This window comes from Argiope bruennichi, chromosome 4 (genome assembly GCF_947563725.1).
Source record: "Argiope bruennichi chromosome 4, qqArgBrue1.1, whole genome shotgun sequence".
In the NCBI taxonomy this organism is placed as follows: Eukaryota; Metazoa; Arthropoda; class Arachnida; order Araneae; family Araneidae; genus Argiope; species Argiope bruennichi.
In genome coordinates, this window is record NC_079154.1 from 102,473,060 (window position 1) to 102,500,983 (window position 27,924).

Sequence of the window (27,924 nt, forward strand, 5' to 3'; positions counted from 1 at the left end):
CAGGATGTGATAAGAAGTATGACAAATTTAGAAGTAATTAAAATGAGAAAAACAAAGGAATAGGGAGGGCTAAATCAAAATGTTACGAGGTCTTTTGAGACGGAGATTAGGAACATATTTAGGAATATCAAGAACTGCTTTGTTATCATGATTGTCAAGATTTTTGAAGAATTTTTCAGCAAGTTTTTTAATAAACTTTTTAAGTGGAGGGTAATCAAGTGCTTTATACATATTTGTGTTTGGCATATACCAATGGCAATTACAAAATCTTCTGATAAGGTTGTTCTGTTGAATTTCAATTATTCTAAGGTTAGATTTAGCAGCGTATCCCCAAACCGGACATGCATATGTTAAAACTGGACGCAAATAGGCAGTGTAAATAAGTATTTTGTTGGCCCTGCTCATTTTGGAGTTTCGAGAAATTAAGGGAAAGAATTTACGAGTTAGGTCTCGAAACTTCTTTTTAACATAAATAAAATGGGGTTTCCATGTTAGTTTATTGTCAAGAATGACACCAAAATATTTGCATTCCTTAGACCACGGGATATTTTGGTTTTTAATTTTAATTGGGCGGAATTCTTTAAATACATGATTTTTTGTGAACATGATAGCTTCAGTTTTGCTAGGATTAATTTCTATTTTCCATTTATTGAACCAGTCTTCAAGTGTTTTGAGATGCCTAGTGAGTGCTATTGAGATGAAGTTTGGATTTTTATTCCTGGCTAGTATTGCAGTGTCGTCGGCATACATACAGAGCATGGTATTAAATTGTCTTGGTATGTCGTTAATGTAAAGTGAAAAGAGAATAGGACCAATTTTGGAGCCTTGGGCAACACCTGCTTTTATAGGTTTGATGTCTGAGAGAATATTATTAACGCGAACACAAAAGAATCTGTTGTGCAAATATGAAATGACAATTTTTACAATATAATGTGGTAACTTGTAGGTAATGAGCTTGTAAATAAGGCCATCTTGCCAAACTCTGTCAAATGCTTTCTGAATGTCAAGGAAAACAGCAGCCGATTTTTGATTATTTGCGAACCCCTCTTCAACAAATTCGACTACCCTAACAAGTTGATGAGTAGTTGAAAGGTTATTTCTGAAACCAAATTGTTCAGGGCTAAGGATATTATTTTCATCAAGGAATTTGTTTAACCTATTTAATATTATATGTTCAGCAATTTTGCTAATGGAGGGAAGTAGTGAAATGGGTCTATAACTGGACGGTTCAGTGGGATCTTTGCCCGGTTTAATGCAAGACCTCTCCGTCTCGAGTGCTTGCTTTTTTTTATAGCCTTCCCACAGGAAGTGATGTCATTTACAGGAAGTGACGTAATCTTGGGAAAGTCCCAGAACTTTCTCCAAGTTTCAAGGAGAAACTGGTCTCGGTGATATAATGTTGGGATCATCTAGAGTCTTCTAAAAAATTCCTTTCGACGCCAAGGTCGCCAACATTTGTCGCCAAGACCGCCAAATTTCCCGCCAAGTCGCCAACTTTTGTCGCCAAGGTCGGCATCTCAGGGATACGTTTTTATCACTTCGTAACACTGCTCCCCCCCTTCGAAGACTGCACGACCCGGGCAGTCTCATTACATAGAACTATGATCAGTGGCCCGGTTCGGAGCCAGCCGATTAATGTGGATGACTTTTGGCTTGGCATTCGGCGACCTCCGTACTCTGTAGATGACATCGTTTAATCTCTTGACAATAGTATAAGGTTCTTCCCAGTTCTGTTGTAACTTCGGACTCAGACCTCCCCGTCGCTTCGGGTTATACATCCAGACTAGATCACCCTCCTTAAATTGGTGGTCGGTCGCTCTGGAGTCGTAACGAGTTTTCATTCTTTCGCTGGCCAGTTTAATTCGCTCTCTGGCAAAAGCATGTATGCTTTCCAAACGCGCTTCTAAATTGTTCATGTACTCATTCGGCGAGGAAGGTGTTTCACTCGGTCGTCCAAAGAGAATATCACAGGGCAATCGCAGCAAAAAGCATTTCTGCTGGGGTCAGTCTGGTCGCCTCATGTTCTGCGCTCCTATAGGCTAAGAGAAAGAGTGGCAGATGTACATCCCAATCAGTCTGATTTTTCGAAACGAATAAAGACAGATTGTTTAAAATTGTTCGATTAAACCTTTCAACCATTCCATCGGACTCGGGATGCAACGCCGTCGTTCTAGTCTTCTCAATCCCCAAAAGTTTACAAAGTTCAGTAAAGAGAGCGGAATTAAAATTTGTTCCTTGATCAGAATGCAAAATCATAGGCACGCCATAACATGAGATCCAGCTTCGAAGTAATTCTCCAGCTACAGTCGATGCCTCCTGATCTGGAATGGGAATTGCTTCGGGCCACTTGGTAAAATAGTCCATTAACACCAGGACATACTTATTACCCTTTGTCGTCGCAGGAAAAGGTCCTAGGATATCCAAGGCAATTCTTTCAAATGGTGCTCCCACATTATACCGTTGTAAACGACCCTTCGTTCTTGTTTTAGGTCCTTTTCGGGCTCCGCAAGCATGACATCCCCTGCACCATTTTTCAACGTCAACGCGAAGTCGATCCCAATAAAATCTTTCCCTTGTTTTACTCAAGGTTTTCATGATTCCAAAATGCCCTCCACTTGGGCTGTCATGGGTCTCTCGCAGAACCTCTGGAATTCTACTCTTTGGGAGAATTAATTGCCATCGGCAGGTGGTTCCATCATCACTCTCCCACTTGCGGTATAAAACACCGTCTTTCAGATGTAAGAAGTCCCAAAGAGCCCAGTATCGCTTCGTTGCCGGACTTTCCGGAGCGATTTCTTGCCAAGATGGTCGATCCGCCGAATTTAGTTTCTTCTTCAAAATTGGCTTAATAGCGGGATCTTCCAACTGTGCTTTTTGTATCTCACTTGAAGACCAGGGATCCACCGTTGTTTTTGTTAAAACTTTCACGGAAATATCCGTTTCCATTCCGAACTTTTTTTCCGCATTCGTGCAATGTTTGCAGCTTTCCCTACAGGGTCTTCGAGAGAGGGCATCTGCGTTTCCGTGAGAGATCCCTTTGCGATGCTGGATCTCGAATTCATACTCCTGAAGTCTTTGAATCCAGCGAGCTATCTGACCTTCAGGTTCTTTAAAATTTAAAAGCCATCTCAAGGAAGCATGATCAGTCCGGAGAAGAAATTTCCGTCCATAGAGATAGTGATGGAAATGCTCTACAGACTTTACAATGGCTAGTAATTCTTTACGTGTGACACAATAATTACCCAAGCTCTTGCTGAAGTAAGCGATGACACGTTCTTCATTTCCAATCTTCTGGGATAGCACAGCCCCTATTCCTTCATTACTAGCATCCGTATCCAATATAAAATCTTTGTCAGCCCGAGGATAGGTCAAGACAGGGGAAGTTGTCAAAGCCTGCTTTAAACTGTTGAAAGATTTATCGCATTCTTCTGTCCAATTAAATTTAGATTTAGCTTCAGTTAATTTGTGTAAAGGTCTTGCTATTGTAGAAAATTTTTTTACAAAGCGTCAATAATAAGTACACAGCCCAAGGAAACTTCGAAGATCATGCACTGTCTCTGGACGAGGCCAATCGACTACTGTCTTAATTTTCTGTGGATCGGTTTTAACTCCCTCTGCTGAAATAACATGTCCGAGGTAAACTACCTGCTTTTGGAAGAATCGGCATTTCTTAGGGCTTAACTTAAGGTTGGCTTTCTGTAGTCTCTGGAATACTTTCCGAAGGTTATTCAAATGTTCTTCCTTCTACTATGATGTCATCTAAATACACTAAACAGGCTTCAGACGATAGTCCACGTAATACTGTCTCCATTAGTCTTTCGAATGTGGCAGGAGCATTACAAAGTCCGAAAGGCATTACCTTGAATTGCCAAAGGCCTTGTCCGGTGGTGAAGGCCGTCTTTTCTCTATCTTCAGGTCGGATCTCTACCTGCCAGTATCCACTTTTCAAATCCAGCGTCGTGAACCATTGATTTCCGTTCAAAGCATCCAGGGTATCGTCTATTCGCGGTAGAGGATAACTGTCTTTTTTAGTAATTTCGTTCAATTTCCTGTAGTCGACACAGAATCTTGTCGATCCGTCTTTCTTTTTGACAAGAACAATAGGCGAAGCCCAAGGGCTAGACGTTTCCTCAATTATTTCGTTGTCAACCATTTCTTTAATTAGTTTCTCTGTTTCTTCCTTCTTCGCAAGGGGCAATCGTCTGGGGTGTTGTTTAATTGGTGGATGGTCACCGGTATCGATTCTATGTTGTGCCATTTTGCACCGGCCAACATCAGAGTCACAGATCGAAAACAAGCTTTGAAATTCATTAAGCAATTTTCTTACTTCTCTCTTTTGCTGTTCATCAAGTCCTTCAAGATTCTCCAAAATTATCGGAGGATGTGCTCCAGAAAACTCTTGAGGACGAGCGACGATATCCACCACCGGGTCACACGACGCAATAACAGTTCCTTTGCTCACGATCTTGGGTCTATTGTTCAGATTCAATACTCGAACGGGGATGGCTTCCGTCTTCAAATCAACCAGTGAGGCCGCCACAAGCACACCCTTTTGGGAAACTTGACTAGGAAAGTCCGTTACGGCGTATCTGAACGGTGCAGAAACTTCAGAAACCCCCTGGATAAGACATTCAGATCTTGGCGGTATTAAAGTTCTCTCCTTGGCCAATACAGAACATGATTTTGAATTCTGTACATCGGCTGAAAACAGAGGAATTTCTTCCCCTGCTGTCCGTATCTCGTTTCTCTTAAGGTCTACAGTAAAGTTAAATTTTTGAAGGAAATCCAGACCTAGAATACAGGGATCGGTGATGTCAGCTATGTAGATCTTATGATGAGATTTTCTTGATCCCAATTCAATGGATGCATCTAATTTGCCATGTATTTTCGCATTTTCACCTGTAGCAGTCTTTAAAGAAATATTAGGAGCTGTGTAATAAAATTGTTCTTTTAATTTCTGGGCCAAGTCTGTTCTTAAAAGTGTGACATTTGCTCCCGTATCTACCAACATCATACACTGGATGCCGCAAATAAGTCCTTCTAAGTAAAGCCCATTTTTATTTCCACTAAGAGCGGAAACTCTCAGTCCTTCTTCAGAGGCTTCATTCAGAAAAGGCAGCCTTCGCCCCGCAAGACGGCCATGAGTTAGTTTCCATGGTTGGAAATAACCACCGAGCACTCTCTCTGTAAGTGCCCCTTCTTGTTGCACCTCCAGCAAGTCACATTCGGGTTTCGGCGAGGGATGTTATTCTTTTCTCCATCATGACTGTTCAATAACTTTTCCAGCAAACTGCTGAGTGATTCAAATTTGTCATCACTTTTCCTGCCGGCCTCATTCTGAATCTCAATCGGTCTGACACATCTGGGACTCCGGGAAACAGTTTTTGCAGCCTCATACTTCATGCTATAAGCTAGAGCTGATTTTAGATCTTTTTCATCTGTTAGCCTCGTTGAAAGCTGTGTGTCTTCGTCTCTGATGGCATCGACGAAATACTGCACTGCTAGGCTTTCCCGAACATCCCGAGGGCATTCAGCGTATGCCAGGCTCATTAATCGCTGCACATCTGCGGCCAAACCTTGAAGGCTTTCTCCTGCCTTTTGTCGTCTTGTCTTCAGCTGTGTTCTGTAAAATTGGGTTAGATGGCTGTCCCCAAATCTGGATTCTAAGGCTTCTTCAATTGTCATTAGGTCCGTCAGCTTTTCAGATGGAATTCCTTGAAGAACCTCCGCCGCTGATCCACGGAGAGATGCTACAAGTTGGCTGGCTTTTACAACATCTGTCCATCCGTTTGTAGAACTGACAACATCAAATTGGGTTTTAAAAACAGTCCATGGTGTCTGTCCATCAAATGTCAATGGTTTAACTGTCGGTCTGGTATACGAGAATTCTGAATTTGGTAGGAAGTTGTTTGGTCTGTCCTCGAGTTCACCAAGTCTCTTCTCGAGATTGCCGATCCTCCCCTGAACTGCTTCGATATTGGTTCGAGCCTCGTCCTTCACTACTCCAATCTCCCTCTCGACATTCTGGACGTCTTCTTCTATCTTCTCTACGCAACTATTAACGTGATCCTTAATTCCTTTTACTTGACTCTCGACCTGCATCTGAATCTTATCATTCAATTCCTTTCGGTCTTTCCTCATTACGTCCTGTCCAGCTTTTATCTCTGCCATCATGGCAAGTAGCTCTGCGAATTTTGCATCCATATCTCTGGTCCAAGGCATACACAGGAAAATCCAAATAATCCCACTTCTGACACCAAATGTTACAAAATTTTTCTATACAGCAAAATACCGTCGATCAATCGTAATTACTCAGCGCATTTAATTGCTATAGTTCAGCAGCTTTCTTGCTGTCTAATCCTCCAAGACCTCTCCGTCTTGATGGTTGGGTTGACGGGGCGCCTAGCCCCGGCAGGGGCTTATCCCCGGTAAGGAGAGACTTCACAGTGCTTTGCTGTCTATACTTTGCCGTGGCCGTCTTCGACGAAATTTGGAGATGACGAGTGTCAGGACTCATTGTGAAGACCTCTCCGTCTCGAGTGCTTGCTTTTTTTATAGCCTTCCCACAGGAAGTGATGTCATTTACAGGAAGTGACGTAATCTTGGGAAAGTCCCAGAACTTTCTCCAAGTTTCAAGGAGAAACTGGTCTCGGTGATATAATGTTGGGATCATCTAGAGTCTTCTAGAAAATTCCTTTCGACGCCAAGGTCGCCAACATTTGTCGCCAAGACCGCCAAATTTCCCGCCAAGTCGCCAACTTTTGTCGCCAAGGTCGACATCTCAGGGATACGTTTTTATCACTTCGTAACAGTATTTTTCATTAATTCTTAATATTTAAAAGCAAATTTATTATCAGGTAGAGTAAGTCTTTGTTTCATTTTTCAACTCCATTTTGATATAATTGATTGTTGTTTTCTAAAATAATTTTCTATTGTTTTTGTTTTCTTTTCTTCCCTAATTTTATTATCATGAAAAGGTTATCATTTGTTGTTGCTTGTATATGGTTGGTGCATTATTTGTTACTTTACAGATTTATGAAAACGTATTAGATATGAATTTTCTCACTAATAAGATAATTTATTTTTCTTTTTTAGATTCAGGATTCTACTGATGATTTTAAAGATTTCTTTACAGAAGAAGAAAAGAAAAAAGAATTGTCAAATATTAGAAATATTCCTATACGGTTAAGTCAAAGGAAACTATATAGGTATTATAATGTTTTATAATGAATTTTTATTATGGAGAAATAAAGTTTAATTAAATTATATAAAAGTATGATCTTTTATAAAAAAATTTTAAGATACAATTTTATTCTATATTTTTTTAAGTTAACTATTTGATTTGATTTTTGTAATTGGTCATGAGTTATTTTTAAATTTAGGTGCATGAAAAAAATAACGTAAAAGTCTAAGGTATTTTTCATTTTTTTGAATACTTTATTCTTACTTAACAATATCTAGAATGCATGAAAAATTATTTTATACAATTGTGTATTATATATTTCTTCATAACTCAAACTTTCCGTGAAAATACATTTACATTAACAATTTTCCATGAAAAGGCATAGTATAAAATAATTATCTAGTTTTGTAAATTGATATCATTTGCAAAGAAATTTTGTTTGATCAACTTTTAAAAATCTGAAATATTTATTGAATAGAATTTCTAAATATATGAAATTGAAAATTTGATTATTTTGACAATTATGGCAAGTTTATTGCTTATAACTAACTTTTGCATCCAGTTGGTTTACTAATAATACTAAGTGTGCATATTTGTAATTACATCTGTTATGCACAAGTTAATATTTGATTCACTTAAGAAAATATTTTTTAACATCAAATCGTGATACACATTAAAGTCCTGTTATTTAAATTATCTTATACCTATTCTGTTCATTATGTGTATGAACTATCCTAATGGATTCAAATGCCATGACATCATAGTGCTATTAAAAATGTAATTGTGTAGATAATCTAATTTTTAGCTTTTATAATGCTGTCAAATTATTTTCTTATTTCTCATCTTAACTATAAAGATATTAAACAAAATATTTCTTCCTCAACTTTCCACAATGAAAAAAAAAACTTTGCAATTATATATTTGACAAAACAAAGAAAATCATTTGAATTTAACAATGAAACCTATTGTTGAAAATTATACAAAAAATATTATTAAAAAAATGTCAAATTTCAGAAGAATTTGCGTAATAATTGATACTACTTAAACAGGGTTCCCATATGCCTTAATTATCAAAATGCTTTTAGAGGCTTCTGAAAAGAAACCACAATTTATATTTAAAGTATCTAGAAAACAACTTTTTTATTTTTAAGCCTTAATTTCCCCTTTACTTAAACTTCGAACATGAAAATTTACTAAAGTAGAAACTAATTTATCTGTGGTGCAAAATCGAAATTTCAGAGTAAATTGTGTTATTCAGTAAACTAATTTATTCAAAGTCTTTATAAAAATGTGCAGTGATTGTTAAATATGCAGAAACTAATAAATTAGTTTTAATTATAAAATTAGAGAAAGGTTTTTGTGTGTGTGTTCTGAGATTGATGGTTGAAGATCACAAATGAAGTACAGCGGACTTTGGAATGAATGTTTATTGGCAAACTGTGCAAATAATGAATAGGGTTTATATATTCTTAAAAATTCAATTGCCAAGCAACTCAGTTTTTGCCCCTCTTTTTAAGATAAGCCTTGAATTCAATGGAGACAAGTTTTTAAAGCATTTAATATTTCTCAGACCTATTTCTGAAAAAGATATTTTTGATTTAAAATTAACAATGTCAAGCATTTATTTTGAAGATTCTAAAAATAATCGCCAATTAGTTAATATGTTCTATTGATCCATGAATATTGACTTCAAATATTGTTTATTAAAAATGATTGAAAAATGCATTTCTCAGTTATTGAAAATATAATGTATAAAAGAAAATGAATGTGATTCTATATTAATATTGATATTACATTATTAAAACATGTTTATTTGGAGAGGAATTTTTAAAATGATAAAAAAAAAAGAAAATAATAAAGCCTTACTACAACTGTGTAATCTATACTTATAATAAAGCTCAATGTGTGTGTGTGTGTGTGTGTGTGTGTTGGCGCTCTACAGGCCAGACCGTTTGACATACAGCTACCAAATTTGGTACATGTATACCTTGGAGGTTGGGAATGTGCACCTGGGGTTTCTTTTTTCGAATTTTTAATTAGAATTTTAATTATTAGTTAAAAACTAACTTTCCCGCCAAAAAAATCTTCCATTTTCCCCACCGCCAACTTTTCCGCCAAAAAAATCTTCCATTATCCCCAGCGCCAAACGAGAAAGGCTTCAGTTTTTTTTCTCCCAACAGTAATGAGGCTAGGGTTAAAATTTTTCGGCGGATTATTTCAATCGGTTCTGTTTATTTTCTTAATGTTTAATACATTTAAAATTAAACATTGTTAATGAATCAATCTTTCAGATTCATTCTGAAGTACTTTTGAATTAAAATAAAACAGAATAAAGGAAATTAAAAATTTCTAATCCGCATAGCGTTACCCCAACTGGCGTAGAAAAAATCACGTATTTGCGTTCCGTAACCGGCGTTGAAAATTCACGCATGCGCATTCTGTTCTGATTGTTGCCATGACAACGTTATCAATGGATGATTTAAATTATTTTTGGGTTAGTTGCATGCTTTTGTAAGTAAATTGTATTTATGTTAGTTATATATTTTTTGTATATGCTTATAGTTTTAAGTACATCGTTTTTTAAGTAGTTTTTTTAAAACCTGTTTTCAACCGTTTATTTTAAACGATTCGTTTTATTTTCTTAGTGTTTGATGCATTTAAATGTAAACATTGTTAATTAATCGATCTGCTCATAATGAATCTAAGAAAATTTTGTTGACCAACTCTTGAGATATTACATAAATTTAAAAAGATATTCTTTAGTGCCCATAAAGTTTAAACGCTGAGTGACTCTATTTTCAGTAATCAGATTATAAAAAAATGCTTTGTTTCAGTAAAAAATATTATTATATTAATTGAAGATAAATTCTTTCCACTTTAATTTAAAGCATAAATTCTACAGGTGCTAACAGAAAATGAGAGAGATACATATTACGTTATGACTGAAGGCCTTTATAATATTATGAATGAATTATATGATAATCAAAATGTGAAGTTTTAAAATATTTTGATGAAGAAGCTATTAAAGTAGAAATTGCATAAAATATTTAATTATTAAAATTTTAACGAACATTAAGATTGGCGAACCGGCTGGTCGCAAAAGGCGGCTAGTTATAATAATAAAACAAGTATGAATTCACAGTAGCAAATTTATTTAAATATTTACATATTTGAGTTTTTTTTAAATATATTTATTTACTTACTACTTTTTAGTAAATTATTTGTAAAGTTATAATTATAAACTGTTTGTATTTAGAATGATCATATTTACCTTACTATATTTACTATTTCAATTAAAGTCAAGATTGAAAAAAAAAAAAAAAATGCCTTCAATCTTGATTATTATAACTTTCTTTGGTAATTACATTTGAACTGTTATTCATATATTTGAGTGCTATTCCTCTGGGTTTTTTTTATATCATTTAATTTAAATTCTGAAAGTGCATGTTTTTATCTTGGCATTGTGATAGTATTGTTGCAATAGTATGTCTCTTTTTTTGTAAGATAAAAGTCATTTGTAATGACAAGTGGATAAAAGTGCAGTTATCATGTAGCTGATAAAAGGATTGTTATTTATGTCATCTGTTGTAGATAAAGAAAAGGATAAGAGTGAAAAGATAAGCTAGTTTGTCTACTTTCATTTTCCGAAATAGATTTGCTTGAATATCTGTCAACTCAGTTTCACATTATTTTTAGAATAAACATTTCATGTGACTGGGAACTGAGCTAGTGTTTCTTTTGAAGAAATAGTTCTTGTAAAATCTTTTTTGGACTATTGCATATTTGAATATCTATAGTATTAAATTGGATGTGCATATTTTTGTAATGTCTGAAAAGTTTTCTAGAAATTACAATTTGGAATTTTTTAAAGGATAATTTTAGGGAAAATAATGAAACGAAATCATCACTCAAAAATACCATTGAAGGATGGAAGTGATTGTACTGTTTCTAAAGTCAAATCTAAAAATATACCAAGCAATCAGCTGTCTGAAGAAATTGAATCTTCCTTTAGTAGAGAAATTCATGCTTCTGAAGATCATTTGGCCAAAATGCAGTTTAAACATCCTTCTAAATTACCCAGGGTAATGTCAAAGGAAAAGGATTCCAGTGTTGGAAATGTTCCAGAAAAAAAAATTGAATCCAGGAATAAAGGATTTTCTGACCATAAAAATCCACATTATAATAAAAATTCAAGATTTGAAGACTCTCGATATTATTCTACTGACTATGATAATAGAGGTGATATTCCACATAAAAGGACTAAAGAGACAGAAAGAGATGAAGAAGTTTCTTACCATGACAAACTCTATTATAAAGATAGCTCAAGATCTGAAAATTATAAAAGAACTAAAGAAATAGAAATGGATAAAAGAAGTCACTCTGGTAGACCATATTATAATGCACAATTTGAAGATCAAAATTATTATTCTGCTAACTATAATGATAGAACTGACTTCTCACATAAAAGAACTAAAGAAATAGAAGTGGATAAAAGAAGTCACACTGGTAAACCATATTATAATACACAATTTGAAGATCAAAATGATTGTTCTGCTAACTATAATGATAGAACTGACATCTCGCATAAAAGAACTAAAGAAATAGAAAGAGATAAAAGAAGTCGCACTGAAATATCTGACAATTACAGACCATATGATAATGCAAGGTTAAGATCTGAAGATCCTAATTATTATTCTGCTGGCTATGATGATTCATTTGATGTTTCACATAAAAGAACCAAAGAAATGGAAAGAGATAGAAGAGGCCTCATTGGAGATTCTAATCATCGTAGACCATATTATAATGAAGCTATTAGTATTGAAGATGAAAATTATTTATCTATTGGACATGAGAATCAGGCTGATGTCCCACATGAAAAGACAAAAGACAGAAGTGGTAAAAGAAAATTAGAATTACAAAAAGAAAATCCTTCACATACAGAAATAGGATATCATTCCAGTATCAATGCTCATATTCCTTTTCATTCTGAAACTGCTTCAGTGGCTGATTGTGACAGAATTCCAAATGCTACAAAAATACCTGATGCTGGGCATGAAATATATGATGAAAAAAGTACAATGTCTAAACAATTATTTTGGTCCAGGAAAAAAGATTTTTTACATGGATATGATAATAGAGCTGTGAGTATTGAAGATGAAAAAAGTTATGTTGGTGACAATTCTAAGAACAGATATGATACAGTTTTGTCATTTGAAAGTGGACCAGATCATAAAAAAGATAAAGAAATGATAAGGCATTCTAAAGTTAATTATTGTACTAATCGTTCATATGATGACACATCTGGCCAGGAAATTAATGACAATGTATCTTTAAAAAATAAATTTCAAAACATGCCTGAAGAGAGAAATAATGCTGTTTTGCCTAACCAGATTTTCGAAGATGTCCAATCTAAACATTCCCACAAAATGATTATTCGTGGCAATTCATTACAAAGAGACAGAAATTATGATGAAGAACAACATGAATTTCATGATCAACAAAATAATACAAAGATTCGTAAAAGGCATGTAGCTATAAATGATGATGATGATGATGATGATGATTTTCAATATGTGGATGACAAGAATTTTAATAGAAATGCAAATGCAGAAGCAGTATCAAATGTAAAACCACTTACAATCAATGATGCTTATACAGTAGCAGAAGTTTTGTTAGGTCCGTCTAAACAAAGGAAGTCTTTCACAATTGACCAGCAAAGCTCTAATGCAGTGGTAGCTGAAAGTGAAAATTTGACTATTATGGGTAGAAAGTGTTGGTCAAAAATATGTTTTAGTGTGTCATGGCATTCACATGCTGTCACTCGCACAATTCAAAATAGTTCTGTAGAAAATAGGTATTGAAATATTATTTTAATTATTTTTAATATATAAACATTAATAAATACTGCTCTTAGTACTTGTACTGAAAATCTATAGAATATGTTTTGATTCGATGTAATGTAAGTTTGGTCAGCGTACTTTGCATATAATTAAAATTTTGGGTGATTCAGTGGAAAAATTCTAATGAAAGACCAATCTATTGAAAATATTTTATTTTTAATGCAATTCAAGTAATTGGTGCATCAAGAAAATAAAATTTTCTATTAGATTCATATACTTGGATTTTCAATTGACATAAAGAACAGAGAAAGGTTGCTGAGAATTTTTTTGAGTAATTTAAAATGATTTCAGGATTAAACTTTAGTTTCAGTCATTAAAAGCCATGCTATAATAATAATAGTAAGGGATGAGATATGGTGTCTTAATATGTATATAATTATATTATAAATATATTAATTATCAAAATATTATATATTTTTTTTTAATTCTTGAAATTTATTAAAAAATGAAACAAGTGAAATTTATTACTTTTTACATCTAACAATTGTGTTATTGAAAGGAAATTCAATATTTTTTATTTAATTCTTACTAAAACTTATTTAACTGTTCCTGGACTTTCCTTAAAATAATAAAATGGTGAAAACAGATTTTAAATTTGCAAATGCAGAGCATAAAAATTTTATAATATAACATATTATGTACTTTTAAAACATATTAACTGTAAAGTCTTTCTTAGTATATTTATAAATGTAGATTTCTATTTGATTTGATAAAAAAAATTGTATTCCAATTGATATAAAATTTCATTACTTTAATTAATTTTATAATTTTTTGTTAAAAATAAAATTATGTTTATAATCTTGATTACCTTTTTTTTTAATAACAACTTCATATTTTGCTGAAGTTAATTTTAAAACTAATTTCTTACAGAGAAGCAATTTTGGACACTCTACCACTTGGCAGGCCAAAAGATAAATCTTGCTGGTCAAAGGTAATTAAAAAATAAATTTTGTCTGTTCTTAACTCTTTTTTTTTTTTTTTTTTTGTCAACCACAGTTTAAATGTGTATTAGAAATGCTGAAATTTAAAGAAAATCAATTCAAAGACTAAAAATTATTACCTCCTTGATCTACAATTCAGTTCTGTTTCTTCTGGCAGTTTGAGAAAATGACATATTTTCGACATATATATAGAAAGTTGAGACATATTTTTCCTTACTATATTCTTTTCTATGTGCTATAAAAATTAGCATAAAAAAATTTAAATTCACTCTATGCTCATATCATTATTGTACATAATGTGAGAATGCATGTTTTGTACTCTATTGCATATTCTGTTATATACTATATTGTAAATAAAAATACAACCTGAATTTATATTTTGCTTTTATATTAATTTTTATAATCATAATAAATTTAATGAAATTTTAATTTAATTTTTTTTTCAAATAACTTTTAGTTTGAAGTCAAAAATATATACATATTATTTTATTAATTTTTTAATGCAGTTTTAAAACAAAAATATACACGTTGCACATTCCTGTAAAATGTAGCATTAAACTAGAAAAGTTATGTTGTAATAATTGATATGTAATGTAGGAAATGAAAGGAGATTCAGTGTAGCTTGTAATACAGAATACATAAAGATATAAGTTAGTGAATCATATAAGGTCTACAAAATTGGCAAGAAATGGACATTTAATTAATAATTTTGTTAAAATGCATGCTGTTAATTCCTGAAAGTCTAACACTTATTCAGAGTACAAATCATTCTCTAGATTATGTTTTCTTTGAACATTTATTATGTATGCTATTATTATTTTTATTTTTAAATCTGTATTCATTAATAAAAGCAGCAAATGGTATTTTACGTTGATTTCTATTATTAAATTACGATTAATGGAAGAAAAATTTAAATTGAACTGAGGCAAATTCCAGGTTATCATGTACCAACATGAGTTGCCATTTAATTAAATATGAAGTTTATTACGGTTTTATGGACAACTAACTACCTGAGTAGTTAAAAATTTCAGCTGTTGAAATGAAGTCCATGATTAATTAGTGATTTTGAAATTAATAACTGCCCCAGCATATGCTCATCTATTAACTAATATCAAGTAAATCAGAAACTACTCTTTCTCATTTCTGTATCCCTTACATGAGAAATATATTTTAATATTATAGAACACATTTTGCTTTTCTAGCAAAATATGTGGAGGAATAAATGGAAGGCTTATTTTAGAATTTAACAACTTGCATGCTCTCTCTTTATGTATATTATTTTCTACTAAATCTATTACCTTTACAATTACTTCTCTTTTTAAATTTATTATTGATTAAAATTACAAATAAAACTAATTATAAATTGAACTAAGCCTTAATTATTCTCAAGTATTTGCTTAGCAGATATTTTTACAAGCTTGTTACTTATTTGATGCCCATTTATTTTTGCAGATGCCACTAATTTTCTATGAAAAATATTATGGTGATACATGATAATAAAATATATTTTTGTTTTTGCACTCTTTTGCTTTTTTAAGTTTTTCAACTATACCATTGATTTTTTTTTCTCAAATTTTTGTTATTGAGTTATTTATTTTTCAAAATTTATTGCTGGAGTACTGTTATTATTTCTTTGTTTTTCATTTAATATATGAATGATAATATGCCTAAAATTTTTATCGATTATTTCCTTAGTGCCTTGATCTTTTGGGCTGTTTTAAGCATGCATCTGCTGCATTAGAATTATGGAATGATTCTTTGAAACGTATTGAAGGTAAATATTGTCTTTATTTTTAATGTAATGAAAACTTTTTGTGCATTTCATTTCACTTATGTGGAAATGCATTTAAAAATATAATTTAGATGCTAAATAATTAAGATTTTAAATATACTTATATGCATTTAATAGTAGATTTCTTGTAATTCTTTTTTTTTTTTTTCAATCCATTGTGGTTTTCCAAATTATTGTCTAAATAGCAGTTCCATAAAAGAAAGATTGATGTCTTCTTTCAGCATGTATTTCTTTCAGAACAGGTATATGTCAATGAGCTCATTTTCATCCAGCACTGGAGTTTGAAATGTTGGTTATCAAAAAGTGCTCAATAATTAAATGTGGAGCTGTTATTATGATATCACTGTCTGAGGCCCTTTAGATGTTGATTGAAGCTTATAGAAATAAGGCTATGAAAAACTGGCTCAAGCACTTTAATAAAAGTATATATTCATTCCAATATCATTATTAATTATGATGGTACTGTTGATTTTGAATTCACTAATAAACAACATATTCAGAATAAGTAGTTTCTTAGAATCTTTTTGCTATTTTTGAAATGGCAGAAATATCCTGAAAAATGAGGAACAAATTGATGGAAAATTAAATTTTCAAGAATAATATTGTTACTCTTGAATATCCAACTTTCTGACCTGAAGTTCCACCTGTGATATTGTAGTGAATAAAAATCAATCTATTCAACTGTACCACTGATGAAATACCTGCATTGTATTTTCACATCCTGGGGAGGGGGGATACTTTCTATTGAAATGCCAACCAAACTTCAATTGCAAATCAGAAATTTTGAACTGCAATTTGTGCCAAGGCTGAATGTAACATAATCAGGATGTGTTGTCATCCCCATCTGGGTATTTTAGACTTGCAGTGTATTTTCAGACACTCTTTCTTCTTTCCCTCCAAACTGATTTGCTTTTACACTCTCAACTGAGGTATAGCTTAAAGGCCATAATTTTGTTATGTTTAAATATTGTAAATGTATTGTGTGTGTTAATCTGGCCTTGTGAATAGAAAGCAACCTTCATCATCTAAATACCATGATATAGAACCTAAGCCCTGACGTGGTAATCCATAGCATTTTTAGCTTTCTAAGATTAGAAATAGAGTTAAATTGAAAGTTTTGAATTCAGAGGAGACCAATCAAAAACTAGCAAGATGGCAGATTTAGGTATTGTGCTTCAGGAATGTTTTCAAAATGTCACTAACATTGAAATAAAAGAGAGTGCTTAAAAGCCATCGTAACTAAAATCTATATACTTTAAAAAAATTATTTATTTAAATTATCTGGGAATTTTTTGATTTTGATGTTGAAATAGAGGAGTTATGCATTAAAGTATTAATATGTATTTGTCAGTATTTCTTAATGCAAATAAAAATTTGTTTTGTGTACTCAATATTTTATATATGAAGTAATTTATAAAATTTATTTCAGCTTGCATTAAAATTTTTGATGTAGTAAGTACATTTTTTTTATACTTTATAAATTATATGTTGCACACTCAAAATATGTTTGTATCAGTTTTTTTTTTTTTTTTCGTATTTGTTGTTATCTTTTGGAAAATCCATTATAAAATTTTATTTAATTGATTTCTTATTTATATTTTAAATGAATTTTTGTAATTTATTTTTATAATGAGGACATTTCATAATAATATTATGTCTTTGTTTAATTTCATTTAGGATTGCAAGGAACTGGTGTTGTTTCATACTTTGTATTTCTGCGGTGGCTAATTGCTTTGAACCTTATCCTGTTCATTCTTTATTTTCTGCTAGTCACATTACCTCATGCTGCATTTTATGTTTTACCTTTGAAAGATATCAGCATTGCCCCAAATGAATCTGTGATAACTGAGGAATTTTTGAATAAGTATGACAAACCTAGACCTACAGAATTTAAACCCAAAGTAAGTTACGCAGTCTTATATGTATTGCTTTTTAAAATCATAAACCATCATCATGTAAAGACTAAATTTCAGTACTCTTTTCATAGTTAGAATTTTATTAGAAGTACATGTTAGAATGCTCCTTTTTTTATTATTCATCTACAAAAGCACCAAGTCATGTTTTGTTTGATAGGTTTAGAAATTAAATATGGTATATTTGTTTTCCAGTATTTCAGATACTTTACTATTGGGTATGAATGATTTTTTAAAATATTTTATTCTGAAAAAGTTATAATATGTAAAAGAATTATCATATATATTAATAAATTAATATAAGGAATGCGTTTATAAAACTGCTATGCTTCTTTCTTTTTCTTTTTTTTTTTTCTCTAGGAAACAAAAAATTCATCGCTTCGCTTACATAGTGATGATCTATTTTCAAATTGGGGTATACTTCTGGATAATCTCCCAGATAATATTTTAGACATCACTCTTGCATATGATAAAAGAAATTATACATCTGCTGAGAGGCGTAATTTTTCTGAGTATTGTGAAGCACGATATAGGACAGAGATGGAGAATAATACTGGAGGTATTCTGAGTGCAATGCAGGATTTACTTCAAGGAACAGTAAGTCTTGTAACAATATATTTTACTTTCACTTCACCATATTTATTTAATTAATATTACTTTTTTTTCTTACTATGTAGTTTTATACAGTGTATGCTTATTAGTATTATGTTAAATTAAAATTTTTGATTATTAAACTATGATTAAATGCATAGTAAAAATATTGATTAGGTGTTAAAAATTTTTGTATATACATATTTATTATTAAAAAAATTCAACAAATTTATTTTTAATGACTAGCTGTTTATTATATTAGTGCATTAATTTAATTTTGTAATGCATATACATATCTGGAAATCTTGAGTTTTTATATAAAATAAAATTGATAAAATCACACCAATGATTGTATCTGGAAGGTTGGTTAAGTTTTTAGTTTAAATATCTAGATTATAATTAAATTTATACTCTATATGTAAATTATATATATCCATATATAAATTATATAGTTATTATAATCGATTACATATGTATGTAATCCATTGTTGTTTTTTGCATATATAATTGTATATATATTGTAAATCTTTGTGGAGTACCTTTCTGTGAACTTGACAGCAACCGTATGTCATTGAATATATTGTTGGCATGAAATATTATTTTTCTATTAAAAACATTTTCAGAATGAATTGAATATTATAACAATGTACACCGTGAAGTTTTCATAAAATTGCATAATTTGCTGTGTAGACTTACTGTATTTCACATATTTCATGCAAATTTCACATGCTTCTTTCATATATTACTTTAAATTTATGACTAGTTTTCTTTTAATTATATTTTACTGAGAACCTTCTACAAACATTTATGCTTTACCAAATATTAAATATTTGAGTTGTTACATTTTGTTTGCTAATTCTTTTTATTGCAATTGTAGGGATGGCTACAGTCAACTATTCTGTTTCTTGGTTACTATCCTGCTAATGAAATCTCATATTTTGGTCTAGTGTATAATATGCCAGTTGCTGTTATTGCTGTACTTTTTGTTTCTTTTGTGATTTGTTTGTGCATGATGATTCAGTAGTAAGTAATTTTTCTATTGTTTAATAAAGTTCTGTTTGAAAGTTATGATTTATTTTAAATATCCCCAGCATTTTTTTCAAAATTAATTTTTAATGATAGGCATTTATTCTTTTTTGCAGCTCTTCTCATGGTGTTCATGAAACTATTTTAGCCAGAAAAAATGATTACTTGCAATATTCAAATATCCTTTTCTGTTCCTGGGATTATTGTATTGAAGATAGAAAAAGTAGTGTTATTAGGCATAACAGCATTTTACATGAAATTAAGGTGTGTATGACATGTTCAAATAAGACTTCATAGTTAGTTCATACATTACTGTATTAATGTATTTCACTGACTTAAATTGTATACCTATGTATTTATTTTATATATTTTTAGAGTACTTTGGCTGAAGAACGTAGAAAAAGGGAAATTAAGGAATGGTCAAGAGGCAAAAAGATAAAAGTGTATTTTTTGCGTACATTTATCAACTTATTCGTTATTGCTGCATTGTGTTCTAGTTATTACCTTATATACAGAGTGGTAAACTATCAATTAGAGGTAAAAATTAAATATAATTTACATGATTACTTCCTTAATATTGATATTTTTAAAAAAGCAATTGTACTTTTTTACATAAGATAGAAAAATAATTTTAGAAACTAACAGAAATAATCCTTCAAATTATTAATCCTAATTAGTCTAGGCTCCTGCAAAATAATTAACTTTGATAGTCTTAATTTTGAATATTATTTATATATATATATGATACTTTACATTTGAACCAAGGATTCTATTTCATAGTATTACAATAGAATATGATTATTATCTACATCTCTTAGATACATTATAAAATTTCTAGAACAATGTACATCTGTGATGTATATTATTTTATTCATTCAAATTTTTAAATGTAATTTAGAAGTTGTTTCAGATTTTTAAACTTTATCCAACTTTAACATCTAAAATCAATATATTTCAATTATAGTCTTTATTTTTATCTAATGCTATAATGACTATAACTAAATAGTATGTAATAACTTCCCACCCCCACCCCCCTTCTTTTTTTTTTTTTTTCTTTTTTTTTTTTTTACTAAAGCTGTAATCACTAGTTTCAATTATTGTCATTGTAGTGCTTCTTTTTGTGTCTAAAACATTGGAATTAAAAACTTATGAATAACAATTGCTGAATAAATAATATTAAATTTGTATTTATAATTAATGTAATCATTTTTAGAACTGATGTTTAGCTTTCATTTGTTTAAACAGGAAAAATAGTTTAAAGGTAAATTATAATAATGAAAAAAAAAGGCTTTAGTTGAAAAAATAAAAAATAAATAAAATAATAAATTAGTATTTAATACATATTTTTAAATTTCTGTTTGATTTAAAGTTTTGGAAATTAATTAGTTTCTTATGAAGTTTAAAAAGAAACAAAACAACACTTAAATTTTTTCTGTAAGATTAAAATAATTATAATGTTTTTAACAGGAAACAGTCTGTTTACAAATTTATGTACTCCATGTATTTATGTATGGAAATTTATGTACTTTTTACTCCATATTAAAGATCCTTTGGGATTATTGTTTATGCATTTTCTCAAATCACTTATTGAAGACTGTTCAACAGTAGTCTGCTAATAGACCAGTTCTCTGGCATTTTTTCTTTATTCTTGTAGTGTCTGGTCAGAACTTTATTATGCTCATCACTAAATTGGCCTCATTTCTTAAGCATGTAGCAGGAAATGATGTAGCAGGAAATGCATTTATAGAGACATAGTGCAACCAAGTTTTTTCTATATGTCCTTCACTATTTTCTTATGGTTATTTAATTTCATAGTTTCTCAGAAATTTGTTACATTCCAAGCTTCTTTGTAGTCTTATTAGAGTACACTACCAAAACTTATATCCTTAAAGATCTTACAGAGCAAGTTATTCTGCTGCAATCGAGTGGTTATATATCTCTAATAATGTTATTCAGTTTTTTGAAGTAAAGTATAGAGTATAGATTTAGCATTATCTTTATAATCATCACTGTGTGATTTATGATATGCTTTTGGATTAATGAGTTATTCATTTAAAGTTTTGGAAATAAGAAATCATCTACAATAAGGAATTTTATGGGTTGCAAATGGTATATTCAAGTACTGTCCTGTTCACTTGATTGGCTTGTGAATCCTCCATAAAGGGGTTGGATTATGCAGCAGTATCAGTCATTTGTCTGATTACTCTGTTCTCTCCAAATCAAATAAAATAGCAAATTCCTTAATTTTTTTCTTTTTGTGTCATAACCAGGTGGAAAATTTCTTGGAAAAAATAGTAACATTCAGGAACCATGGTTTCTGTTGATATCCAGTTTCATATCTGAAATAAAGATGAAACTTCTTTTTTATTAAAAGAGTGGGAGAACATATTTGTGCTTCAATTTTTGAGTCAGGCTGCATCGTCTCTTGCAAGCTAAGACTACTCGATAATAACTGTAAAGCTTTTAAAATCATTTTTAATTGAAAATTTAACTTCTAATTCTTACCTTTGTATATATTCTTTATGTACATTTACTTATTTTGCATATCTCATTTGACAAGTAATACTACTTATCTCAACTTTATAATTGTTAATTTTTTTTTCCAGTATCTGGCGTAAATATAATACTACATGTTTGTACTAAATATGAGAAAAGAAATCAGAAATAAATAGATTGCAAAAAAATTCAATTTTTTTCACTCCTAAAATTCGCAAAATTATAGTTGTTGCTTGTTAATTCACAATGTATTCAATATATAAAATATAGATTTTAACACTTTTTTTTTATAAAAGTTGCAAATATAATTAACATATTATTTTAATTATATTGCAACTTTTATAAAAAAAAAATTATAATTTAATAATATTATAGCTTATATATATGATTTATAAGTTAATATAATAATTTCTAATTAAACTGAATTTAAAAAATAATTCCTTAGTTACCACAGCTTCTGTGTAACTTTAACTTCTGAGTTTCATGGCAATATTTTTTCTCACAGAACCAAAAGGCTGTGTAAGAAGATTCCTTTCAATAACTAAGTTGTTATACTTTCCTTTCAAAACTATAAGTTCCAGATACTGTCTCAAATATTCTCTCTTTTCTGCTTTCTAATTGGTTTGCTACACTGCTCTTTTCACAGCATTAAAAAAGATATATTGACAAACGATAAAAATTTGATTATTTCCTTAAAATTTTTAAGAATAAAAATGGTTAAAGAATTCCAAGTTTGTTTCTTCAAATTATGTTGTATATAAATATTTATAATTTATATATCCCTACTGCAATTTACACATATATTCCAAGGCATTGTAAGGAACTTTAGTATATCTTAAACAAAAAGCCAAAAGCCATTTTTCAGTTATTTTTGTGGTCAGTACTCTGAAACTAGTAAGAAAATTTATGTGTTGAGCAATATAATTAAACTTCATTTTTTAAAAAAAATTAAATGAAATTATGATATTGTATATTTGAATTATACTATATTTTAAAAACATAATGCTGAAAAGCATTAAAAATTTCTTTAAAAATATTTTTATTCTTTGCTAATTACTGTTATTATTATTATTCTTTTAGGAAATGCAATTGCATCGCTTGAACAAACCAGGGGTTAATACTCTTTTTATTCAGTATCTTTCTCCTATAGTCATTACAGGCCTTAATATTTTTGTGCCAATTATCTTCAACAATATTGTGAGATTTGAAATGTATAACACTCAAACGCAAATCAATATGGCTCTTTTTAGGTAAATTGTATTATTAGTATTTTTATTTTTGAAATAACTTTATTTAAAATCAATTATTAAACACTTTCTGTTATAACATTTTTCTCTCTAAATCTGGAACTCGTTTTTTATATATATTTGTAAATTATTTTCTTAGTGAATTCTAAAAATTGTTGCTATAAGTGATCTTTCCAATAAATATCTAGAAAGACCCATAGAATGGCTTTGAAATCATGTTTTTCAAACAGCAAATATATACAATGTCTGTTGTTTGAAAGGTGCCTAATAGAGTCTTAATAATATTCAGACCAAAGAAGTCAGTGTACATGGTTTTTTTTTTTTTTTTTTTTTTTTTTTTTTTTTTGCGCCTAAACATTCAGCTATAAATTTTTGATGAAACTTAGTAGAGCTTGCAGGAATTCATGAAATTTCAAGGACTTTCTATATGATCATGCACCAGAAAAACATATCTTTTCTATTGGTTCAAACATTTTAATGAGTTCTAAGAAGATTCCAAGGGTTACACAATGAGAGGATGACTGTTGATTTTAGGTTGATGGAAACATTAAATGCTTATTGTATTTTATTACTTTCTGATCATCAGTTCAGTATTTGGATATTTCTAGATGAACTAATTTCAGAAAAATATATGTTCATAAGATTTTGGATTGAGAAAAATATCTTAAATCATTTCTACACATTCATGAGTGTCTTTGCAAAATTCTTACTATAATTTAATTATGACCTTTGGTCACTCTCCTTATTCATTGACATTTTTATATTCTTGACATACAAAAGTGATTATATGAGAACGATTCTGAGACAAATCTGAAGACAATAATTTCAAACAACAAAGCAGCTGAAGATCCTAACTTTTGATAACTTCCAGGTGTCCTTTTAATCTAAATATTGCAGAACAAACCTAACTTCAGTTCACTTATACATTAGATTGATTACAAATCTTGCATTGGGAAAATTGAATTGACAATTAAAAATGCTGTTTTTTTTTTTTCTCTCTTGAAAAAATGATAGTGATAATTTTAGGGAATATTTGTAATTCATCATCTTTTTTTTTTTTTAATTTTTAATTCATTTTATGTTTTGAAGCAAACTTCTTTATTTCTTCTGAGTGTTTTGTATTTTAGTAGAATTACCATAAATTTGAAATTTCTGACAAAGCATTCAATACTTTTTCAATAAAATTTCAGAATAGTGTTTTATGATTAAAACTCTTAGAAAGAATGTTTAATAAATATTAAAAGATATTTATTGATGAACATTATCATATTATTTACACATTTGACCAGTATGAAATAAAATATTTTATCTTCATAAATAAATAGAATGACGATTATAATCATTATTATATGTGGTTTTAGAAAAATATAAAAATAAATCGAAAACATTTTTTTAAAATTCTTTTATGGACTTGCAATATTAACAACGGTATACTTTTTTGTTGTTGTTGTTGTTTAGTTTTTAGTTTATTTTATGTTTTGAAGCAAACTTTCTTATTTCATATCAGTGAATGTTTTGAATTGTAATAGAGTTATTATAAATTTTAAATTTCTGACAAAATATTTAATGCTTTTTCAATAAAATTTCAAAATAGTGTTTTTAAAATAGATTACATGAAAATATAAAAAAATATATATTTTTAACGCTGTTTAAAAGAATAAAAAATATTTATTGATGAGCATTATTATGTAATATACAGATTTGATCAATATGAAATAAAATACCTTAATAAATAAATAAAATGATTATTATAATCATTATTATATGCATGTTTAGAAAGATTTAAAAAATACAACATCAAAAACATTAAAAAATATTCTTTTATGGACTTGCAATATTGACGAAAGTATTTCAAGTCTAAAAGATCACATAATATGCTAAATAAATGCATAATGATTTTATATAATAAGGCTTCAATGCCATTGATTTTATAGCTGATTCTTTAAATTGTTTTGTCATTAAAGAATGCTTATTCTCTTAAAATAAATATCCTCTCTATATTTCAAATGTATTCAAATCTGGTAATTCTAAGATTTTCATGGAATTTTTTAGAAAAAAAATCCTGCTCCTAAAAATCAGGAATTTATTTATGAAAGATATGAGTGCAGAAAAATGAGAAAGGATGAAAACAAAGGCGTCTATATATTCAAAATAATTTTTAAAAGCTGATAATTCAAAATAATTTTTTAAAGTACAGAGTCAATTCCTGTACTGATTTTGTCAAATTTTATTTCTTTTGAAAGCTCAGGACATCTACATATATCATCATCGATCTCCTATTGTCCGTCACACTCCATTTTCAAGAGTTATTGCAAAATAAAACTTGGCACAGCTCTCAACCTTAATAAATGGATTGATTTCATCTACTTATTTTGTCACTTGATGAACATAGCTAACCAGTCAGATTGTTCTATAATTATAGTACAAATATTATTTTAAATAATATTTATTTCATGCAACAAGATATTATTCCCCCAAATTAGTTGTTTAAATTAATGTTATTAATATAGTGAACAAACAGCTGATCACTAAAATGACAGCTTTATTTTTTAAGATTTTTTACATGTATTAGAAACAGAATTGTATATTTATTATAATTTTTTTAGATATTTTTGTTATTGAAATATGCTATTAATAAGAATTCATATTTAAAAAACAATTTAACTTCTTTTTTCAGGACTGTATTCTTGCGCCTTTCATCTGTATTTGTTTTAGTTGGTTTGCTCTACCAGCAAATAACTTGTGAACCTAGAGACATGTGTGGAGCTGGAATGTCTGAAACATGTCGCTCACCTATTGTATGTATTTCTTTTGTGTATTTTTAGTATTCTTTTACTGTAAATAGAGATAGTTAAAAATGCATATAATTTAAAATATGGAGAGGGTATATATTACTATTATGTAAATATAACGATTTTTCATTAATTTGGTTTATAACTGAAATTAAAGCACCCCAAACACTATACCCAATTTTGAAATTATTTCTATTTTCTTCAAAAGATTGGCTAGTTAAATTTTTGATTTTTACCATTCAAGGCCCAAATTTTATTTAGCAACAAACACCTGCTACATTTACACTAAGTTAACTTCTTATGTAATAATGATTTTAATTACATTTAGTTTTGGTTTTGATGAATATTACTTCCTTTGATTTATTATAATTAATTTACAGATTTTGTTTTAATAAATTGAATATATATATATATATATATATATATAATATTATGAAAACTCAAATTAAAACCTATTTCTGAATAAAACCAAAAAAGCACTATTGTATTTTGAGAGCGCTAATGCATTTACTACTAAAACACAGATGAACTTAACCTAATTAGCAATAAATACTAAGTTAATACAAATAAAAAGGAAAAAAAATAGAATCAAAATTAAACTAAAATAAAAATTTACATTCTTTTTTCTGGTTTAATTTTTTTATTTTGGTTTAATTTTGATTCTATTTTTTTCCTTTTTACTTGTATTAACTTAGTATTTATTACTATTTAGGGTATATATATATATATATATATATATATATATATATATATGTATATATATATATATATATATATATATATATATATATATATATATATATATATATATATATATATATATATATATATATATATAAACTTATGCATATTATTTTTCTTTTGCACTCAGCACTTACAAAATATAAAATGGAATTATCCGCTTATATTAAGAATTTTTTTAAAAAGTATGGGCATATTTAGCATAGATACATCATATTAGATACATAGATGTATCATAATACATCATTATTTCATTATTGTAAATCTGAACATAGTTTTGTATCCTCATAACTATTTGGAATAATAACAATTTGGAGAATAAATATGGAAATTGTTCTTTCAATTTATTTATTGATCAAAGGTGCACAACATATTCTTAAAATGTTGTTGCTTAAGCTGGAAATGAATCCATATTTTATTGATTTAACAAATAAATCAGATTTCTATTAATTAATTAGATGTCATATTTCAATGAAACATGGTTAAAATGTTTTTGAACTTAAAGTAAGTTGTTTTAAGTAAACATAAAATGACTACTCCTGCCTGCTAAAAGGCACTTGAATAAAACTGAATATCTAGAACTCCATGACGCATTTATGGAAACTATGAGTGAGTCCTAAGGACCATCATTATCCACAGTACAACTCATTTTGTAAGAGGTCATTTGTTGGGTAGCCAACCCAAAACCATTTATGTAATCATCAGGACAGCGAGAACCACTACCATACCAGAGGCTCCTGTTCTCCATTTTTGATGTGTTTTTTTATTTGCAACCCTCCATTTTGTTGGATTATTTTAATTAAATAAATTTCAAACTAAAAGATTAATAATTTTGTAGAAAAAAAAACAAAAATCTGTCAGTGAGTGTATAATGAAAAGTCTAGTAGGCTCAGTAATGAAAAATGGTTCTTTATTCTACACAAGACACAGGTAATAAATCACTGTCAAAGCATAGTAAGAGCAGTACTTACAATAAACAACAGCACACAAGCAGCATATTTGTAATTAACAATCATAACAACACCAAAAGGTCATAGAGAATTCACAGGAGATCAAGAGGGATTTTATTTAACTACTTATTAGTGATTGTTCCACCAGGACTAGAGTTTGCTATAGAATATTCAGTGCCCAACCACGGATGCTTTAAAAATCTGAAGGATGAAGTCAGTCAATATTCTGGTCTTTAATTTTTATTTCCAAGGCCAAGGATCATTGAATTGACAATCATTCAACTGCCTTCCTTACCTTAGATTTATTGTGTAGGGAAGCAACATACAATAACAGCAAAATAATTCGTAATAA

General features: G+C 29.6%; 1 protein-coding gene across 3 annotated transcripts in view; it reads left to right on the forward strand.

Moving 5' to 3' along the window:
• Positions 1 to 27,924, forward strand: part of LOC129965911 (transmembrane channel-like protein 7) — a 44,714-nt gene that overhangs the window by 8,512 nt on the left and 8,278 nt on the right. For 2 of the 3 annotated variants that reach the window (XM_056080192.1, XM_056080191.1), the window contains exons 5-14: positions 7,096 to 7,208; positions 13,954 to 14,014; positions 15,720 to 15,798; positions 17,494 to 17,717; positions 18,090 to 18,326; positions 19,198 to 19,343; positions 19,463 to 19,610; positions 19,722 to 19,883; positions 22,923 to 23,092; positions 25,767 to 25,887. In XM_056080192.1, the coding sequence (XP_055936167.1) occupies positions 7,096 to 7,208; positions 13,954 to 14,014; positions 15,720 to 15,798; positions 17,494 to 17,717; positions 18,090 to 18,326; positions 19,198 to 19,343; positions 19,463 to 19,610; positions 19,722 to 19,883; positions 22,923 to 23,092; positions 25,767 to 25,887 (1,461 nt within the window). Of the gene's footprint in view, positions 1 to 7,095; positions 7,209 to 10,869; positions 13,038 to 13,953; positions 14,015 to 15,719; positions 15,799 to 17,493; positions 17,718 to 18,089; positions 18,327 to 19,197; positions 19,344 to 19,462; positions 19,611 to 19,721; positions 19,884 to 22,922; positions 23,093 to 25,766; positions 25,888 to 27,924 lie in introns of those variants that run through there. The other variant, XM_056080189.1, reaches the window with a different exon arrangement.